Source organism: Labeo rohita, chromosome 6 (genome assembly GCF_022985175.1).
Source record: "Labeo rohita strain BAU-BD-2019 chromosome 6, IGBB_LRoh.1.0, whole genome shotgun sequence".
Lineage (NCBI taxonomy): Eukaryota > Metazoa > Chordata > Actinopteri > Cypriniformes > Cyprinidae > Labeo > Labeo rohita.
Genome location: NC_066874.1, coordinates 16874943 through 16895192, shown reverse-complemented (window position 1 = coordinate 16895192; position 20250 = coordinate 16874943). Strand labels below are relative to the sequence as shown.

Sequence of the window (20250 nt, the reverse complement as noted above, 5' to 3'; positions counted from 1 at the left end):
ATGAGATTGAATGAAGAATGAATGCTGTATCAGATTCAGGTAATCACACTCGGTCAGTCCATCTCTCTCTCATAATACTCTACTGTGCATAATACAGTGAGCTTTTAATACAGTAATACAATAAGCTTTCAACGAAGCAGCTCAACGTTCCTTCATTTCTAGTTCTTAAGTGAAGTTTTTTTCAAATGAGTAACAGAGGCTTGGGCTCAGCTGTTAAACTGTCAAACTTAGATTTGAATCTGTGGTGGAGGGAAGTAGTTTGCACAAAAGAGGGTTTTTAAAGACACTCCGTTGTTGTTTCTTATGTATTTACACACTTATGCCATCAAACTGTTGTGTAAACGCAATATCACACTCGTAGCCGTGAGATATGGCTGTACATTGGCATGCTGTGATTACCTGTGATGCTGTGATATTGCACGGCTACTCGTGTTATATTGCTCATTAAATAGTATATTTTTACGAATGTCCAGTTTGGTATGAAGAAAAATAACTGATATCTCTAAAACATAATTGTCTCCATATAAGGTAGCCTATGACAAATTAATTCAATTACCTTTACAGGCCCCGGTAAAGACATTAATCAATTTTACAATCTATTCTACTCAGACGCCAATTTAAAACGGAAAGGTCAATGGTTATATAAGACACTTACTCTCCATTGGCCTCTAGCTCACAGATTTCAAAGAAAACCATCAGGTCGTATTTACAGTGGCACGGTCCTGCCGTGGGTCGTGTGAGAGCTGTCAGTTTGGTAGCAGGTACTATGCAGAGAAAGACAGAGCGAGAAAGATAGTCAAATCAATATTGAGTTAATCACAGAACAAAGGATATAATCATTCAATGGCAGATGAGAGGGATACTAGAGTTTCACAGGAGAGAGGCAGATATGGATCACAGTATAAGAGGAGGAATAGACCATAGTTAGAGAGGAGCAGGAGTGGGAGATCAGGAATCCGATGTAAAGGCACACTGCTGTTAAGATGAATAAAGTCATGTGAAAAACAGTGATCCCTGAACATCTGCACAAGATAAGTAGAATTCTTATAGGAATAGTTCACCCTAAAATGAAAAGTATCCAAACTTGTTTGACTTTCTTTTTCAATGGAAGATAAAAAGTTAATTTCTGAAGAATATTCTTGCCATTTTTTTTTATGTAATGCAAGTTAACAAAGACTAGAGCTGTCAAACATCGAAATGACAAAAAAAAAACACCATAAAGGTATCATGAAAGTTATTCTTATGACTCATGCGCTATATTACAAGAGCTACGTATTGAGTCTGTGAAATGAAAAAGAAAACTAGATTGTTTGATTCATAATCAAATCATTCAGATATTGTCAACTAGATGCACAACACAAAATTAACTGAATGAAATCAGACTTCTTTTATGTGCTTACATGAGCAGGATGTCAAGATATTGTTTAGCTTCAGATGTTTTTTTATTGTGTGTATGTCCTTTTTAGAATCGTTTTGGAGTTTGACAGCCCCAATCCACCTAATGGTTAGGGAGTCGGGTTTGTAACCAAAAGGTTGTGGGTTCAAGTCCCAGGTCCGGCAGGGATTGAAGGTGGTGGGAGTGAATAACCAGCGCTCTCTCCATCCTCAATACCACGACTGAGGTGAGTCCCTTGAGCAAGGCACCGATCCCCCAACTGCTCCCCGGGCGCCGCAGCGATAGCAATATTGCTGCCCACTGCTCCGGGTGTGTGGTCACAGTGTGTGTGTGTGCGTGTTTGATCACTTCTCACTACTGTGTGTGTGCACTTGGATGGGTTAAATGCAGAGCACAAATTCCGAGTATGGGTCACCATACTTGGCCACACGTCACGTCCTTTCCTTTTCCTTTCCTTCCTTATATTGAAAAAACTGATCAAAACTTTACTTTAAAGTTCCACAGAAAAACAAAAGCTGTGCAGTTTTAGAATAACATGAAGGTGAGTAAATTATGACTGAATTTTCATTTGAGGATCAACTATACTTTATATACTTTAACTCACAAGTTTTCTCTTTCTGTAAGACAAACCAGTGAATTTGATACTGCAGGTCAATAAAAACTAACAAGCAATAACCTAATATTTAATAATAATGACCCCAAACTAATATCCCACAGAGGTTTAGGGACCACTGCATCATCAAGCACAGTTTCAAGTGACAGAACAAACAGTTTTACTCATGCACTGATACAGTCTTATTCCAGTACTATTCATCAGTTTATTTCTGGTGAATGATGTCAAGAGAAAAAGGCTAGAATAGTCCATCTGCTTGATGGGGTTTGTATGGAGAGGCTGAGGGAGAGAAAAAGACATACACCCACACACAGTATTAACAGGCCGAAACACAGTCCCTGGAACAAAGCGTCCTTCAGTCTGTCAATGCAGAGTTTGTGTGACTCCCAGGGAAATGGGGAAAATGAGTGGACACTTTGTCTAAACATCACTTATTTTTATATTAAAAAAATTCAAAAAATTCAAAAAGTATAATTTGGAATAATTTACAATACAATCAAAAGTTTGGAATAATTAAGTCCAGATTGTCTCTTATTTTTACCTCTTATTTTTACCAATATTGTTACAAATTAAAGTAACTGTTTTCTATTTTAATCTACTTTACAACGTAATTTATTCCTGAGATGGCAAAGCTGAAAATTTAACAGCAATTTCAGAAATCATTTTAATATGCTGATTTGGTGCTCAAGAAATATTTATTTTATGCTGCTTAATATTTTTATGGAAACTGAGATACATTACCACTCAAAAGTTCTGGGTAAGTATGGCCAAAAAAAAAAAAAAAAAATATATATATATATATATATATATTACTTTTATTAATCAAGGATGCATTAAATTGATTAAAAGTGACAGTAAAGACATTTATAATGTTACTAAACATTTCTGTCACATAAATGCTGTTCTTTTAAACTTTCTATTCATCAAAGAATCCTGAAAAAAATGTACCACTGTTTCCATACACATACTCTACCAGTCAAAAGTTTTTGAACAGTAAGATTTTTTTAAAGAAGTCTCTTCTGCTCACCAAGTCTGCATTTATTTGTTTACCAAAGTCCAGCAAAAACAGTAAAATTTTTTAGATATTTTTATTATTTAAAATAACTGTTTTCAAACTGAATATATTTTAAAATGTAATTTATTCCTGTGATCAAAGCTACATTTTCAGCATCATTACTCCAGTCTTCAGTGTCACACAATCCTTTAGATTTGCTGTTGTTTTCCTGTTGATTTCCATTTATTTATTATTATTACTATAATTATTATTATCAATATTTAAAATAGTTGAGTAAATTTTTTTTCACAATTCTTTAAGGAATAGAAAGATCCAAAGATAAGCATTTACAGTATCTGAATATTGTAATATTATACACTATACCATTCAAAAGCTTGAAGTCAGTATATATTTTTTAATTATAGAAATTAATACTTTAATTTAGCAAGGATGCTTAAAATGTATCAAAAGTGATGATTAAGACATGTATGATGTTACAAAAGATACATGCTGTTCTTCTGAACTTTCTATTCATCAAAGAAACCTGAAAAAATTCTGCTCAACTGTTTTTAACATAATAATAATAATAATAATAATAAATGTTTTTTGAGCAGGAAATCAAAACATTAGAAGGATCATGTGACTGGAGTAATGCTGCTAAAATTCAGCTTTGAAATCACAGGAATAAATTACATTTTAAAATATATTAAAATAGAAAACAGTTAAATAGTAAAAAAAAAAAATCTAAATTTTACTATTTCGCTGTACTATGGATCAAACAAATGCAGGCTTGGTGAACAGAAGAGACTTTTTTAAAAAAAACATCTTACTGTTCAAAAACTTTTGACTGGTAGTGTATTTAGCAGCATTTTCCACTTGATAATAAGAAACATTTCTCAATCACCAAATTATATTATATTATATTATATTATATTATATTATATTATATTATATTATATTATAAAAAGTGCATTAGACAGACAAGAGGTTCAGTTTCAGGGACATCCTTTGGCCTTAGGCACTCAGAACCATTACAGACCCGGCTTCTGCGCTTTTATAACTGAACAGATAGACAAGGGCGGGGCCGGCAGTCTGGCTTGCTCCTCCCCCTCAAGGAGGTAGGAAACAGCCACGCCTGCTGCATTGAGGGCGTGGCTTGACAGCGAGTCCACCAGAGACCCATTGAAGACCTCTGGCAGCAGGTAGCGAATCAGCTCCAGGTTCTTCTCCCGATCAGGAGGGGTGTCGTTATCTGCGGCTACACCCACCACCAACAACATAAAGACTGTAACATGGGCGCATGGACCCCAAACAGCAACATAAAAGACGAAGCCAAGAATATGTGCTAAGTAGCTTCAGCCTTAACATGATTTGAAAGGAAACATTAAAAAAACAACTGAAACTGCTTTATTTTTTCAAAACATGCAGTGGCCTATGAAGTGAAAAGGGTGGGCTTCTATGTTAATGGTCATAAAAAATGGTCATAAATATTCATTGCCCTCACCTGGTTTGGAAAGAGGCATGACTCTCGGGAACTGTCGTCTGCATGGGCGCAACGGGCTGAAAAATAAGATCTGGCTGTCATTTGATGAATGAATCCAGACATTTGTAGCTTGTATTAATCAGAGTTGGAAATAATAAACATCGCCAGGGTCTACCTAATGAGATCCTTGCAGAGCGGAGGGAAAGGCTGCTTCTGGTAATGTCCAAACACTTCAAACACGATTGGCTGAGTCTTTATGTACTCTATAAAGGACTTAGTCACTTCCACAGCAATCTGGAAAATCACAGAAACAAGTGTTTTACCCTCAGTCTAATAAAACAGTGACGTGGTGCTGTGTGTTTTAGTGTAAAGCTCACATTTTGCACATGATAGAAGCCAAGTGGTGGACCACGTCCAGTGTTCTTCAACGGCTCTGTGGAAAACGCTTCATCGTGCCTGTGAATAAAACTACAAACGGCGAGTTCAATGAAAGTAAATTAGATACAGAACAATGACAAATGTCCGCTAGTGGAAACAGACTTCAGAACAGAGGCACTTACTTGAACTGGCAGAATATGTCAGCGTATTCAGCGGATATGCTTGACGCTTGCAGCACAGTAACTCTGAATGTAAAGACTTCTCCAATCCTCAAGTGATCCAGAGCACCGCCGTCCAGTATGCCATCAAGACCACTTTTGACAGGGCTCTCCAGCTCCTCTGGGTTAGCTATGACAAGCACATGAAAGAAAAGATGTCAAGTCTAAGAAATATGAAAACTCCATGGGACAGCTGAACCCGGCATTTAGATTCAGACTTCAGAAAGACAAGCTCATAGGTCATGTTCCCACTTAAAAACACCACAGTTAATACTTTTTTTCAGTAAGAATGTATTAAATTGATCAAAAGAGGCAGTAAAGCTGATTTCACTTCCAGAATAAAAAATCCTGATCATTTTCTCACCCCCATGTCATCCAAAACGTTCATGTCTTTATTGATTCAGTCAAAGGTTTTTCTCCATGTACTGGACTACAATGGTGGCCAACGGGTTGAATGCCCAAATTGCAGTTTCAATGCAGCTTCAAAGGACTCTACATGATCCCAGCCAAGGAATAAGGGTCTAATCTAATAAAACAATCGCTTATTTTATTGTCATATACTTTTTAACCAAATGCTCATCTTGCAATAGCTCTGGAATGTGCATGCAAGACGTAATCATGTTGGAAAGGTCAAGTGCAGTTAGTTCTTCATCTGTGTATTTTGGTTCAAAAAGGTAGGGTAGGGTGAAAATTTCTAAGAAAATATCTAATTTTCTCCTCCAACTTCAAAAACTATGTTATTTTACCTTTTTCTTTAAAGGGTGTTTGACTTTCTTTGCACATTCGCTTTGTAAATACTAGGTCGGTAATAAGTCACGCGTGACCTTTCCAACATTATTACATGATGCGTGAGGTCGAGCTAGTGCAAGATGAGCATTTGTGGTTAAAAAGTATGTACATTTCATTTTTTTTTTAGAAAACAACCAATCGTTTTGCTAGATAAAATGCTTATTTCTTAGCTGGGATCGTGTAGAGTTCTTTGAAGCTGCATTGAAACTGCATTTCGGACCTTCAGCTCGTCTAGTCCACTACATGGAGAAATATCCTGGATTGTTTTCCTCAAAAACCTAAATTTCTTTTCGACCAAAGAAAGAAAGACATGAACATCTTGGATGACATGGGGGTGAGCAAATTATCAGGAGATCATTATTGGATGCGAACTAATCCTTTAATACGTTTTGAATGTTCAATGTTTCTTACCTGCACAGGTATTATTGTTGACTTCATCTGCTGACATTCCCATCTCTGCATTCTGGCCCTCACCTTCAACAATTCGCAGCTCTTCCTGAGAGACAGCAGCACGTGAAAGACCAGAAGGACAGGACTCTGACTGGAACTGCTCAACAGGAAAGAGAAAAACATGAAGTAAGCTGGCGTCATATGAATATTCATGTTGACAAGATCAGCATAGTTGGCCAAAAGTGTATGTTGTTATGAATCTCACTCTTTTGACTAATGTTTTTTTCCATGACTTCACTATAACTTAAGAATTTTGACAAACAAAAAGGTTTATTTACAGCCATTTCCAAAAAAAACGTACCTCTAGAACTAGCTTAACTAGAAAAGTTCATATTGGCTATAAAAATTTCCATTACTTTTTTAAATTTCAGTTACGTTTTCAGGCCTGGAAATAACATTTTTAAATTCTCTGATGTTTCCATGTTTTACAGGATCATAGGAACTCTATGTTGTGTTCTGAATGCTGGTTCTCAGCATCTCCAAAAGTCTACAATCACGCTGGTCAACCAGCTTGACAAGAAAAACCATTAAAGTAAAAAGCAGCCTGGACTAGCACTGAAATCCAAGCTGGTCTTTTCAGCTTGGTCTACTCTTTCTGTGAAATTGCTTCATTACAAACAAGTGTTTCAATGTCAATACCTTCTCAAACTGCTGGTCTTCAAAAGAAATCTTGGCAGTGCCTGACTGTCGGACACCAGAGCCATAATCTGGTGCCTCTTCATCCGCTGGAGGAAAAACCAGAGCACCTTCACATCATTTCCTCAAGAAGTCACACATTGTTTGCCCTTCATATTGTATAAACAACCCCTAAATACATGGCCTAAATACATCCTCTAACACAAAAAAACTAAGTATGCATGATATACTACATAATTAAATTAAACTTATTTGACAATAAAATGATACATTGACACATGTGTCAATCTACTCACCAATAGGTTCTGCAAGACACTTGCAGTCCTAATCTTACCTGATATTGCCTGTACTGCTACTCTGAGGAAACCTTTGACCTCTCCCTTCTCATTGACGATGGCAACCCGATGGACCAAGGGCACAGGATAGAGCAGATTACTCAAATATACAAATGCCCTAAAGGAGAGATGAAAGAACAAAATGTTTGTCCAAGGGATCGAGTGTATAGCAAACAGGACAAAGACAACATTGAGCAACACACAGACACAAGCAGGCACTGCTGTGGCCCCAGACATGATTATTCCTCATAAATCAGGATACATGATATAAAACAGGAAGGTGTGAGTATTTTTAAGACTTTGGGTAAGTTTAAGGAGCATGGGACTGAAGTGAAGATAAACCCTAAAAGAAATACAGAGAAAAGAAATCGAGACCACATCAAAAATTGGCGATTATTTTTCCTTTCAAACTACAAAATAAACAAAGGATAATGATTTTAAAAAATGTAACGTACACTACAGCTCTAAAGGCTGGTTTTTGTTTTTAAAGAAATTAATATTTGTATTCAGCAACGACGCACTGAATTCATCAAAACTGACATTTATAATGTTACAAAAGATTTTAATTTCAAATAAACACCAAATCAGCATATTAGAATGATTTCTGATGGATCACGTGACAGAATAGAGTAATGGCTGCTGAAAATTCTGATTTGCCATCACAGGAATAAATGACATTTTCAAATATATGATAGAACTAGAAAACAGTTGTTTTAAATTAGAATAATTCATCATATTACTGTTTCTGATGTACTTTAGATCAAATAAATACAGCTTTGGTGAGTGTACCTTTTTTTTTTAAAAACAATTAAATATCTTACTGACCCCAAACTTTTGAACGATAGTGTAAAAAAAGATAGAAATTATAAAGAAATACTTAAAATTCCATAATATTTCTACTGCAGGTCACTAATCAAATAAACAAACACTGTAACACTGAACAAATGTAAATTTTGTACAAAAGGTCCAGTTTTCTTGCTTCCACACAAGAAGTTTTGAAACAAAACATTCTGAAAATCATGTTTATTTCACAGTTCAAATTTTTCTCAAATTATTGTTCTAATCAAACTATGGAAATTAAAAATGTAAAGCATTTTGACTAGTGGTCTCAAATGTTTGGACTTTAATTTATGTGTCAAATGTACAAACTATATAAAAAGACAGCTTTGTTTTATTAAATATGTTACATGGAATGAGTCATGATACATCCATGATCAGAATCAGAAATAGGACTGTTTGTGTTTACTTAAAACCCAGAGATAGACATTTTATTTGAAAAATGATATATAGTTGATATTGACAATTAACAGTTTTAAAAGTCAACCCTAACTCTGTTCTTAATCCAACTGCCGTCAAGGACTACATTGCCCATCCTCCATGAATGATACGGTAGTGCTGAACAAAAAAGGGGGTTTGGTGAGGTACAAAAAAGCATGCTTGTGACAAAAAAAAAGTGAAAATGTGACAGTACTGGACAATGCGAGCATGAACAGACAATATCATTAGCAAATACCCAAAAAATAAAGGTAAATAAGACACTGCAAAAAAGCGGCCATACTGTCACAAATGTGCAGTGCATTGCACAAGCGCAACTTAAAAGAGTGAGCCAATTCATCAAAGGTCTCCATGTAAAATCGCACAAAAAGGTCAAAATACGGCATATGATCTCACATGCCCAGAAGAGAGACAGCTGTGCTAGAAACCAGCTCTTTCATCTTGAGATATGTGAACACTCGAAGTAACCAAGCGGCTGTATTACGGGAACCAATTAGTAAGTCATTAGATGAATAGCTATTTTCTCATTCATCAGACATTCATGCCATGTAACGAAAATCTGGTCTTGTTTGTTTCTGTGGAACACAAAACAAACAGCTAATATGAGTGTTTGGAGATAGCACTTCAAAGCTGACGGACCCCTTTGAAGAAGTGATGCGGTGCATGTAAAGCTGGGACACAGACCTTGGCGTGACACGAGAGCCATAGCTGCGCTGGGTGGTGCCGCTGACATCCAGCCAATTCTGATTTCAATTATCACAATCATTTGGTCGAAATGAAACCCAGAAGCTCAAGGTGTGTGTCTGCAGCGATCAGATGAAAGTCAAATGTATGATAATGGGAGAAGACGGGGTAAAGTCCAGACATGCTGACTAAAATCCAGGAATCTTTCCCACAGGAAATACAAAATCACATAAGAGAACGTTTTAATATCGTAGAGGTTTTTTCCTACAGCAATGAGGTGGAAATCAAGTGGAGACTTGCTTTTCAGATTTTTCTTCTGACCAAAAGACCCTTATAATCTCACGTCTCTTCATGAGATCAAAACGATGTCATAAACAGATTTACCACAAGGGTCGTCAAATAAGAGCGGCCAAGGTAAATAAAAGAAAATCTTTAAAAAAATGTGTTTAAAACACACGTGCTCTTAATTCATAGAAATGTATTCATGTTGTTTTCACAAGATGACATGGTGTAAAATAAAAAGTTCTTTTAAAATCTTTTAGGTGAAAAGTATTTTTGGAAAAATATAATCAATAATTCATTCATAAATATCATTATGTTTTTGTGTGTGTGTGTGTCGCATCACATGACAACCTGAACCAACCCATTACAACCTAAAATAATATAAATATGTCAAATCATTTACCATTTTAATAGACATTTTGACACACAGTCATGAAGGCCTGCAGGAGTAACCTTAACGCTATAATATAATTTCCTGATATTTTCAAATATTTGTAATAATTTAACATAACAGATTCATTGTTTTTAAGAAATAATAATTATTATTACCATGGATTGTATTAGCTTTTATAAATGTGTACTCATAATACTATATTTATTATATTTATTAAGTTTTTCTTTTCCAAGTACTTAATTTTTTGAACATTTATACCAACATGGCATGTCACATTATAGACCCAGACACCAAAATCAGCAATATGATTTGCAAAAAATAAATTAATCTATAAAAACTAAATAAAAATTTCAATAAACTGGTCATTTTTTACTGTAGGTCAACAACTGTCTAATTTGTGTTTATTTTTATATTTCTTTATTTCAAAGCTCACTCAGAAGAGATTTACACTCACATATTGGGCTCTAAAAATCACTTTTATTTTTTTCCCAAATTCTGTTTCATTTTCTCCCAAATTCCATTTTTTCCATTTAAATTTTTCTGGATTCCATTTTTTCCATTTAAATTCCATTTAAATGAAACTGTACAAAAACACAATTTAATAGCAATGTATTAAAAATTGAACAAAAATTACATTATGAAACACTTTTTTTTTCTCTCAAATTCAGTTACATTTTTTACCAAATTCTGTGTTTTCCACTAATTTCCTGGATTCTTTCTTTTTTTTTAAATTAAATAATATTTAAATAATTTTCTGGTAAATATTCATTAATAATTAATATTTAATAATGTTTTAATAATCATTTTATTAGTAGTTGTAGTAATATATCTCTGTCACAGTTTCTTCAAGTTAAACCAAACTTTTATTTTGACAGGTTGCCTTGAAGACCAGCACGTTTCTGTTTGTATAGTTTTTCTCAAAAGAAACAATAAATGCTCTTGAAGTGACTCTCAGAGCAGTTCTAAAGATTGTGTTTATGTGTTCATGTACTCATATATGTGACCCTGGACCACAAAATCAGTCCGAAGTAGTGGGTACACCTGTATATGTAGCAACAGGCAAAAATACACTGCATGGGTCAACATTATCGATTTTTCTTTTATGCCAAAAATCATTAGGATTTTAAGTAAAGAACATGTCCTATGAAGATATTTTGTACATTTCTTACAGTAAATATATCAAAACTTGTATGTACTTTTATGTAATATGCATTGCTAAGAACTTCATTTTGACAACATTAAAGGTGATTTTCTCAATATTATGATTTTTTTGCACCCTCAGATTCCAGATTTTCAAATAGTTGTATCTCTGCCAAATACTGTCCCAAATCATAGACCAGTGAAAAGCTTATTTATTCAGCTTTCAGAAGATGTATAAATCTCACAATTTCAAAAAACTGATCCTTATGACTGGTTTTTATACAGAGACACGCATTTTTGCGGCTTAATATTCACAGACAATAGTCCATATCGCATTTTGATTTAAGTGTACTGACCTACTTTTGATTTATCCATTCAAAATTGGGCAAATTCCATGACATTCCACATTATACAGTACATTTCATTTTTATGACTGGATTTTTCCACATCGTGGCCCTACTCTCAGCTTTCATCCTATCTGAATATGTCTAGCATATACCGTTTTCAGTTTTGTGTATATAAAATTAAGCATTGTGATAATGTAAGCAAAATTTTTTGGTTTAAGTGGTTATATATACATTACAGTTTGTGTGCTGTGCACAATACCCAGTATACAAAGGAGATGTTATACAACATCCCAGTCTCAGTGTGAAAGAGCTAGTTTCCTTTCCCAGCATGCTCCTGAAACCTCACCAACCTTCCCACTACACTGAACAATGGCGAGCGATCGTAAAACGGGTCCTCAGCTTTGCTGGAGCTTCCGCAGAGCTCTCCCTCATCATCATCATCCTCATCCTCATCCTCCCCCTCCTCCTCCTCAAAATCCGAGCATGGGTCATCCGACAAGAAATCATCGTCCAAGTCATCCAACTCTGTCCCCACCCTCATGTCAGGCCACGACTGGACCAGCTCAGTGATTTCAGAGGTTGATGTGGGCTCAGAGGGGGTGGGGGAGGAGTTAGGGTCGCTTGCTTGCTCACTAAGGCATGTGGAGAAAAGGGGGTTTCTGGTGTAGCCAAAGACACGGGAGCCCAGTTAGTATGAGGGGCCATCTGTCTATTTAACTGTTTCTGCTCGCAACTGGGTAAGCAAACACTTTTAACAGGCCAACTTCGCTTAGTAGCTGGGTCATGGGGATACAAGACATACACAACCTAAAAAAAACACTCATCAGTAACAGTAGCCTATGTACCAGGATTCTGTTAAAGGAATAGTTTACCCAAAAATGAAATTTACAACATAAATGACTCACCCTTAAGCCATCAAGGGTATATGACTTTCTTCTTTCAGACAAATACAATCAGAGTTATATTAAAAAAAAGTTCTGGTTCTACCAGGCTTTATAATGGCAGTGAATGGGGATTTAGATCTTATGGATATTTTTCTTATACAAACGCATCACTTTGCTTCAGAAGGCCTTTGTTAACCTCACGGAGCCATGTGGAGCACTTTTTATGATGGATGGATGCACTTTTTTGGGCTTCGAAATCTCAACACCCATTTACTGCCATTTTAAAGCTTGGAAAAGACAGATTTTTTTAATGTAACTCTGATCATATTCCTCTGAAAGATCAAAAATCATATACACCTAGGATGGCTGGAGGGTTAGTAAATCATGGGGTAATTTTCATTTTTGGGTCAACTATCCCTTTAAGATTGTCCAATATTATACTAACCTTTTAAACGTTTGGGGTCAGTAAGATTTTTTTTAAAGAAATTAATCATTTTTATTCAGCAAATTGATAAAGACAGTATAGACATTCATAATATCACAAAATATTTCTGTTTTCAAATGCTGTTTGTTTGAATTTTATATTTATCAAACAATCCTAAAAAACATGGTATGTAAAGTATTAAGCAGCAAAACTGATGTTAACATTGGTAATAATTAGAAATGTTTCCTAAGCATCAAATCAGCATATTGATTTCTGAAAGATCCTGTTACACTACAGACTGGAGTAATGGCTGTTGAAAGAAAAAATTAATTGAAAGAATATTTCACAATATTACTGTTTTTAATTCATTTTTGATCAAATAAATGCAGACCTGGTGAGACTTCTTTCAAAAACATAACAACAAATGTACCAACCCCAAACTTTTAAATAACAGCGTACATTTCATAAGCATAGTTCACCCAAAATGTAAAAAAACTGTCATAACTTATTGAAATAATACCATCATCACGTAATTCCAATCATGCCATTTCAAACCTGTTTTCTTTTTGGAACACAAAAAGTATAATTTTTGAAAAATTCTTCAAAATAATTAAAAATGTCAGCCAATATGTTCAATATAATAAAGGTGAATACGGATGGGAGCTCCACAATGGCAAAAAACACTCTAAAAGTAAATGCAATTCATTCACGATGAGTCTTGTGATATCATACAATAGCTTTGTGTGAGGAACAGATCAAAATCTCGACCAAAAAAGTTATTCACTTGAAAGGTTCACACACACCCTAGCTCTCCTTGGTGTATTCAAGAGAGAAGAAGTGATGTCTGGTCTTGATGCATATCTTTTTGATGAATCTGTTGATGCAGTTCACAAAAGCAGTCTGAATGATAATGCACATTCACAAATCAGACTAACTGAAGCTAACTGAAAAGAAAAATGATCTTTGAATAACCATTCAAAATCTGTTTGTCACACAACGCTATCATACATCTTGGAGATATAGTTCCAGTTTGCACTTGCATGGCAAAGAGCAAAGTACATCATAAAAAAAAACTCTCTTTTTGAGTTCCACAGAAGAAAGGAAGTCATATGGTTTTGGAACAACATGAGGGTGATTAAATGAAGACAGAATTTCAATTTTTGGGTGAACTAATCTTTTAAGATATAGTAAAGTCAGAGCAAGTCATAAAGCTCTGAAGTAGACAGGGTAGGAAGCGTGTGACCTAATTTGAAAGTGCATGGAAAATCGATTTCATGCTCTTCTGAATAAAGCAGCATCAAAAATCTCGCACTTTTAAAAAGCGTGTGGGCAATAACTCTGGACTTATTCCTCAGAGGAATAAGCAATATTACATATATCCTGCATAGATCAGATTTAACCATAGCTTTTATTACATTTTCTCTTTCCGCAGTTGTTCTGACCTGCAAGATACTTTACTATTACAAAAACATACAAAAACACAATGAGAATTGCTAGTTTCTGCATATCAGAAATTACTTCACTTTCAATTGGCCATTCAAACAAAAGCACAGTTTGAGGAGAAATCTGACATGAATGTTACTGATTATGTGTGGCCTATATATCACAATAGTCAGAGAGTGCAGAAACCAGCGGGTCTGTCTAGCCATGCTCTGACGTAACCTTACAACTCACCTTCCAACCAGACGGAACCAGGGAAACCGGTCGTAGAACGGATCGCCTCCAGTCAGCACACTGTCACAGTCTTCAAGAGCATTGCCAGGCACCTCAGCAGCACGATCATACATCTCCCTCATCAGATCCAGCCTCTGCCTGCAGGGGGCAGCATTACACATCACTTGTAATGTAAATGCTGGGCATACTGTGAAACCCAAGGTGACTCGAAGGTGACTTACACATTACACTTCAACCACTAGCATTTTGTGTTTCAGAGCATTTTTATTACAAGCAACAGATTTTGTTGTTGTTGTTGTCCTGAAGCAATATGGCTTCATTATTTTTGCTACTTTTAAACACCTTTTATGTAAATTTTGTTGTTTTACCTATTTCTTAGACTTCAAATACTAAAATATGAGATCACATGATTAAAACAATAATTATTATATTTGTAAAACTACTGAAATAAAACAAAACTTGAAATACCAAATAATTCAGTAATTATTGTGTAAAAATATTTTATAAAAATGTATAACAACACAAATTATGATCTCTCTCATTTGTGTAATTTCTACCACATAAAATTGTATGTAAAATTGTAAATGTAGTGGTTACCAGGGGCATTTCATCAGAGGAGGCAAAGGAGGCAGTGTTTGGCTAAAATTCATAGTTCAAAAATAAAACAACGGCAATATTACAAAATATAACATTAGAAGTGTATAAATTAGTTGTTTTTCTGAAAAAACATTGCCCATCAGTGACACCAGCAGGTAAAGTTACAACGGGAGTCTGTGTCGCTCTTGCCTCCCCTGAGCCCATTGAGTTTTAACAGACCCCTAAACTTTAGGGCCTAAAGCATGTGGTGAGTTTGGTGGGGGGTAACTAAGAATGAATGGGGCAAAAAGTCACATGAGAGAAGAAAATGCCTCCATCGTGTTATGACTAGATATGACTAGTTATGTTCAGCTGTGATTGGTTAATGCGATAAATCCCGCCTCTTGTGTTTGCGCGTGTTTGCCAATCAGTCTGAATGAACAATATGCCATTAATGGGAAGACTAATTTAAAAAAGTAAACAACTCACACACTCAGATATAACCACTTTGTTACGTCAAAATAAGACTTCAAATAGAGTGAAAACATGATTTGTTGGAGTTTATAGTGAGTAATCAGCTTGGTAATATTTAAAGTGAATCTCTGTGTCTATGACCAATATTTACAGAGGTTTGATGACTAATGATCCAAAAAATTAAAAAATACTCAAAGATAACTATTAGAGGAGAAGTCCACTTCCAGAACAAAAATTAACAGATAATGTACTCACCCCTTGTCATCCAAGATGTTCATGTCTTGTTTTCTTCAGCCGTAAAGAGATTTTGATGTTTTTTGAGTTAAACATTTCAGGATTTTTCTCCATATAATGCTATATAATATATATGTATATATATAATATAATGCACTGCTATAGTGCCCCACGATTTTGAACTTCCTTCAAACGATCCCAAATGTGTTTGTAAAAGATTCCAGCCGAGGAAGAAGGGTCTTATCTAGCGAAACGATTGGTTATTTTCATTAAAAAAAAAAAATACAATCTAAATACTTTTTAATCTCAAACGCTCGTCTTGTCTTGCTCTGCCTGAACTCTGTGTATTCTGGCTCAAGACAGTTAGGGTATGTCGAAAAACTCCACTCGTACTTTCTCCCTCAACTTCAAAAATCATTTCAAAATCATCCTACATCACTGCAGAAGTACCGACCCAGTCTTTGCAAAGTGAACATGCAAAGATCAAACACCCTCAACAAAAAAGGTAAAACAGCGATATAAGACGATTTTGAAGTTGAGGGAGAACATGAGGTGGAAATTTTTCGACATACCCTAACTGTCACGAACCGGAAAAAAACAGTTTAGTCAGAGCGAGACAAGACGAGCGCTTGACATTATAAATTTTTGTTCTGGAAGTGGACTTCTCCTTTAATAACAATAGCTGAACATAAGTTCACAAACAAAATATATTGTTTACATTATTACTGCCTGTAAAATGCTTAAAAACACTAACTTGATGAGATTCATACTTCGAAAAATGTTTAAACTGTTAAAATATCAAACAAACGAGTGATTTTGAAATGTTGTGAATATAACATTACACGGTTCACAACGAATCTCCTGTAACGCATATCCACTGTTGGATAATGGCAGTACACAAATTAAAAAAAAATTTGTGAGAGTGTAAATAATCTGCTTTGAAAGAGTCTAAAAAAAGAAAAAATTACCTGAGCTTCTCCAGGGTCCAGTAATGTGTAGCTCCATTTTTCTGATCTTGGACTTCTACGGCCACAATAGTGCGAGGGAATGGGCTTTTCTCGCGGTCTTTAGCTGTCTCGGGTGGTAACAGGTCAGGCGGAAGTGGAGAGTAAAGTGTGTCTGTCAATAACACAAACTGGAACTGAACCTGTAAGTGACATTAGGCACAATAAATAAAGATGCTGCCCTATTTGATATATTTAGCAGCGTGATCCAGTCCTTTCTGGTCTTTCTAAAGCTTTCACCTTCTTCTTTAGCTCCACGCTAATGGCATTGGCCTCCTTGAGGAAGATGGCATTGCCCCAAAGCAGATCTCTGAGAGATGTGAACTGATAACATCTCCATTTACGGAAAGCCCACAGTGCCAGCTCTGTCTCCCTCTCAGTCCATTGCACTACGGGTATAAGAGATTGAATATAAGAGGCTGAGTTATATAAACTGAGTCAGTGTGATTAGAACTATTTTTTGCCATTCACGATCTAGTCACCTTCTTCCTCAGGTTCTTCATCTTCCTCTACTGCATCAGGGTAATAACGATCTACCTGCTTCTGCAGGGCTTCTAACCTGCTCTCATAATCCTGTAAAAGACATACAGTACAGTGAAATATAAACACTTAAAAAGTGTCATATTATACCACATTCTAAAGGTGTATATGCTGAAAAAAAAGGTTGTTTTCATCACTTACTAATCTCTGTTGCTCCAGTAGATTGTTGGCCTCTTCTCTCTCTTTGCGATACTGATCTTCAAGTTCCTGCAATCTATACAAGCCAAGAGCTAATGAGTCTGACAACACAAATGTCACATCTTAAACCTATTTTTGAATTTCCCTCATGTTTCTTTTACCTCTGATCCATTTCCTGTTTCATATCAATGCCCTGTTTCTCCAGGAGTTCTCTCTGAGCAAAGGCCCAGTCTACAGGCTCCATTGGGGTCTCAGAGCAAGGGGTTCGTTCACGTTCCTGACGAGCCTGCTCTGGGTGGTTGAAGCGGAACACATGGCTCTTGCCCAAAATGATTCGGTTCCCTACAAAAATTCAAAAATTAATTAATTCTGCACAGATATGCATAAAAACATTTAAATTAAATAATAAAAAAAAATAAGTGTTTTAAATTTTAGATTATAAATATGACATTTAAAAAATGGAATCACAAATATATTGCCGTTCAAAAGTTTGGGATCAGTAAGACTTGTAATGTTTTTTAAAGAAGTCTCTTATGCCCATCAAGGCTGCATTTATTTGATCAAAAATACAGAAAGAACTAATATTGCGTAATGTTATTACAATGTTAAATAATGGTTTCTATTTTAATATACTTTAATATATTCTTGTGATGCAAAGCTGAATTTTCATCCGCTGTTACTCCAGTCTTAAGTGTCACATGATCTTTCAGAAATCATTCTAATACGCTGATTTATTATTGGAAATATCTATGTTGGCAACAGTTGTGCTGCCAAATATTTTTTCGGAACCTGTGATACTTTTTTCAGGATTCTTTGATGAATAAAAAGTTAAAACAAACAGCATTTATCAAAAATAGAAATCTTTTCTAACAACACAAGCCTTTGCTATCACTTTTTACCAATTTAACACATCCTCGTTGAATAAAAGTATTAATTTCTTTCTTTCAAAAAAAAAAGAAAGAATACATTTTTTAATGGTAGTGTATATTGTTAGAAATATTGGTGTTTAAAAGTTTGGGATCAGTAAGACTTGTAATGTTTTTAAAAAAAAGTCTCTTGTGCCCATCAAGGCTGCATTTATTTGATCAAAAATACAGAAAAAAATAATACTGCGAAATGTTATTACAATGTAAAATAATGGTTTCTATTTTAATATACTTTAATATATTCTTGTGATGCAAAGCTGAATTTTCATCAGCTGTTACTCCAGTCTTAAGTGTCACATAATCTTTCAGAAATCATTCTAATATGCTGATTTATTAATAGAATTATCTATGTTGGCAACGAAATGCTGCCAAGTATAAATATTTTTTGTAACCTGTGATACTTTTTTCAGGATTATTTGATGAATAAAAAGTTAAAAAGAACAGCATTTATTCAAAATAAAAATCTTTTCTAACAATACAAGTCTTTGCTATTATTTTTTAATCAATTTAACACATCCTTGTTGAATAAAATTATTAATTTCTTTCAAAAAAAAAAATAAAGAAAGAAAGAATTAAACATTTTTGAATGGTAGTATATATTGTCAGAAAATATTTCTATTTTAAATAAAAACTGTTTTTGTTTTTACTTTTTATTCAAGAATCCTGAAAAAAGTATCATATGTTCCAAAAAATATATATTAAGCAGCACAACTGTTCCCAGCACTGATAATAAATCAGCATATCAGAATGATTTCTGAAGGATCATGTGACACTGAATACTGGAGTAATGACGCTGATAATTATTTTTTTAGTCACAGGAATAAATTAGATTTTAATGTATATTCAAATAGAAAATCGTTACTTTACATCGTAATAATATTTCACAACAATATTACATTTTTGTTCTGTATTTTTGATCAAAAAAACAATGTTTATGAGCACAAGAAACTTCTTTAAAAACATTAAAAAATGTATAGATCTCAAACTTTCGAATGGCAGTGTAAATTATAAAAAAAAAAACTGAAATAAATAAACACATTTTAAAATGCGAAATAATAAATAAATGAATTAAAAAATGAAATCATAATTAAATTCAATTTAATAAAAATAAATTAATTAAAAATGAAAAAATAGAAAAAACCTACATAATTGGAATCAACCATAATGCTTTAACAAGTATTGTATTGGGTGAGGTAAAAGTGTAAACAGACCTGATCTGAGAACTGTGGGCTCTGTTACTCTCTTCCCATTGACATAAGTTTCTGCCCCCTCACATGGCTCAAGAATGACAGCTGTAGAAACAGGAAGAACAGCCATAAAGACAGTGGTACGTATGTGTATGTGTATGTGAGTTTGTGGGGTGCGTCATTAACAAACCTTCTCCCATAGGTCCAGTGGTGCTGGTGAAAGTGCAGTGTTCCTCTTTAATAAAGTGACCACTCAAAACAATGTCCTGTCTTCTGCTGGCATCTTCTCTCCCCACCCTGAGCACAGGAGCATATCAAGACACCTTAGTACCAATTCTACTGAACAGAAGCATATATGTGGGGTTTATGAAAACCAACAAAGGCCACTAACCTGGTAATTCCATCTTTGATGTAATACAGAAGACACTCAGACATCAAAGGATCTTCATTTAGATTCACCAGGTGGGGTGTCTGTAATTATGGAACAAATTAGCATGACAGATTTTGTATTCACTAAATGAAATAACAGTGCTTGCAAGGCAGCGCTTGAATAGTCTTAAAGTTTCAGGCCAGATTAAGTTGTAGATTTGTACTACAATCAATACCTTCATTCCACAGTCTAAATGTGACTATAAATGGATATATTTGGAATAGAATGGAAACTCAGATAGTCTTTTAAAACAGGAAAATAAGATGAAAGTCAAATATCAATTTTACGGAGACAGTCGTCTTTACACCAAGTTTCGATATCCTTCAAAATATTGTATATCCATGC

At 34.8% G+C, this 20250-nt stretch overlaps 1 protein-coding gene across 24 annotated transcripts in view; it reads right to left on the bottom strand.

The window, feature by feature from the left end:
* kif1aa (kinesin family member 1Aa) overlaps nucleotides 1–20250 on the bottom strand; it is an 87057-nt gene that overhangs the window by 25980 nt on the left and 40827 nt on the right. For 10 of the 24 annotated variants that reach the window (XM_051111641.1, XM_051111642.1, XM_051111643.1 and 7 more), the window contains 17 exons: nucleotides 19867–19946; nucleotides 19666–19772; nucleotides 19500–19580; nucleotides 17524–17704; nucleotides 17366–17438; nucleotides 17167–17257; nucleotides 16925–17073; nucleotides 16649–16827; nucleotides 14397–14534; nucleotides 7292–7410; nucleotides 6961–7046; nucleotides 6283–6418; nucleotides 5047–5212; nucleotides 4864–4954; nucleotides 4662–4780; nucleotides 4508–4563; nucleotides 656–764 (listed from right to left, as the gene is read on the bottom strand). In XM_051111641.1, coding sequence (XP_050967598.1) covers nucleotides 656–764; nucleotides 4508–4563; nucleotides 4662–4780; nucleotides 4864–4954; nucleotides 5047–5212; nucleotides 6283–6418; nucleotides 6961–7046; nucleotides 7292–7410; nucleotides 14397–14534; nucleotides 16649–16827; nucleotides 16925–17073; nucleotides 17167–17257; nucleotides 17366–17438; nucleotides 17524–17704; nucleotides 19500–19580; nucleotides 19666–19772; nucleotides 19867–19946 — 1961 coding nt within the window. Of the gene's footprint in view, nucleotides 1–655; nucleotides 765–4507; nucleotides 4564–4661; nucleotides 4781–4863; nucleotides 4955–5046; nucleotides 5213–6282; nucleotides 6419–6960; nucleotides 7068–7291; nucleotides 7411–11764; nucleotides 12074–14396; nucleotides 14535–16648; nucleotides 16828–16924; nucleotides 17074–17166; nucleotides 17258–17365; nucleotides 17439–17523; nucleotides 17705–19499; nucleotides 19581–19665; nucleotides 19773–19866; nucleotides 19947–20250 lie in introns of all 24 variants that reach the window. The other 14 variants (XM_051111626.1, XM_051111628.1, XM_051111629.1 and 11 more) reach the window with 4 other exon arrangements.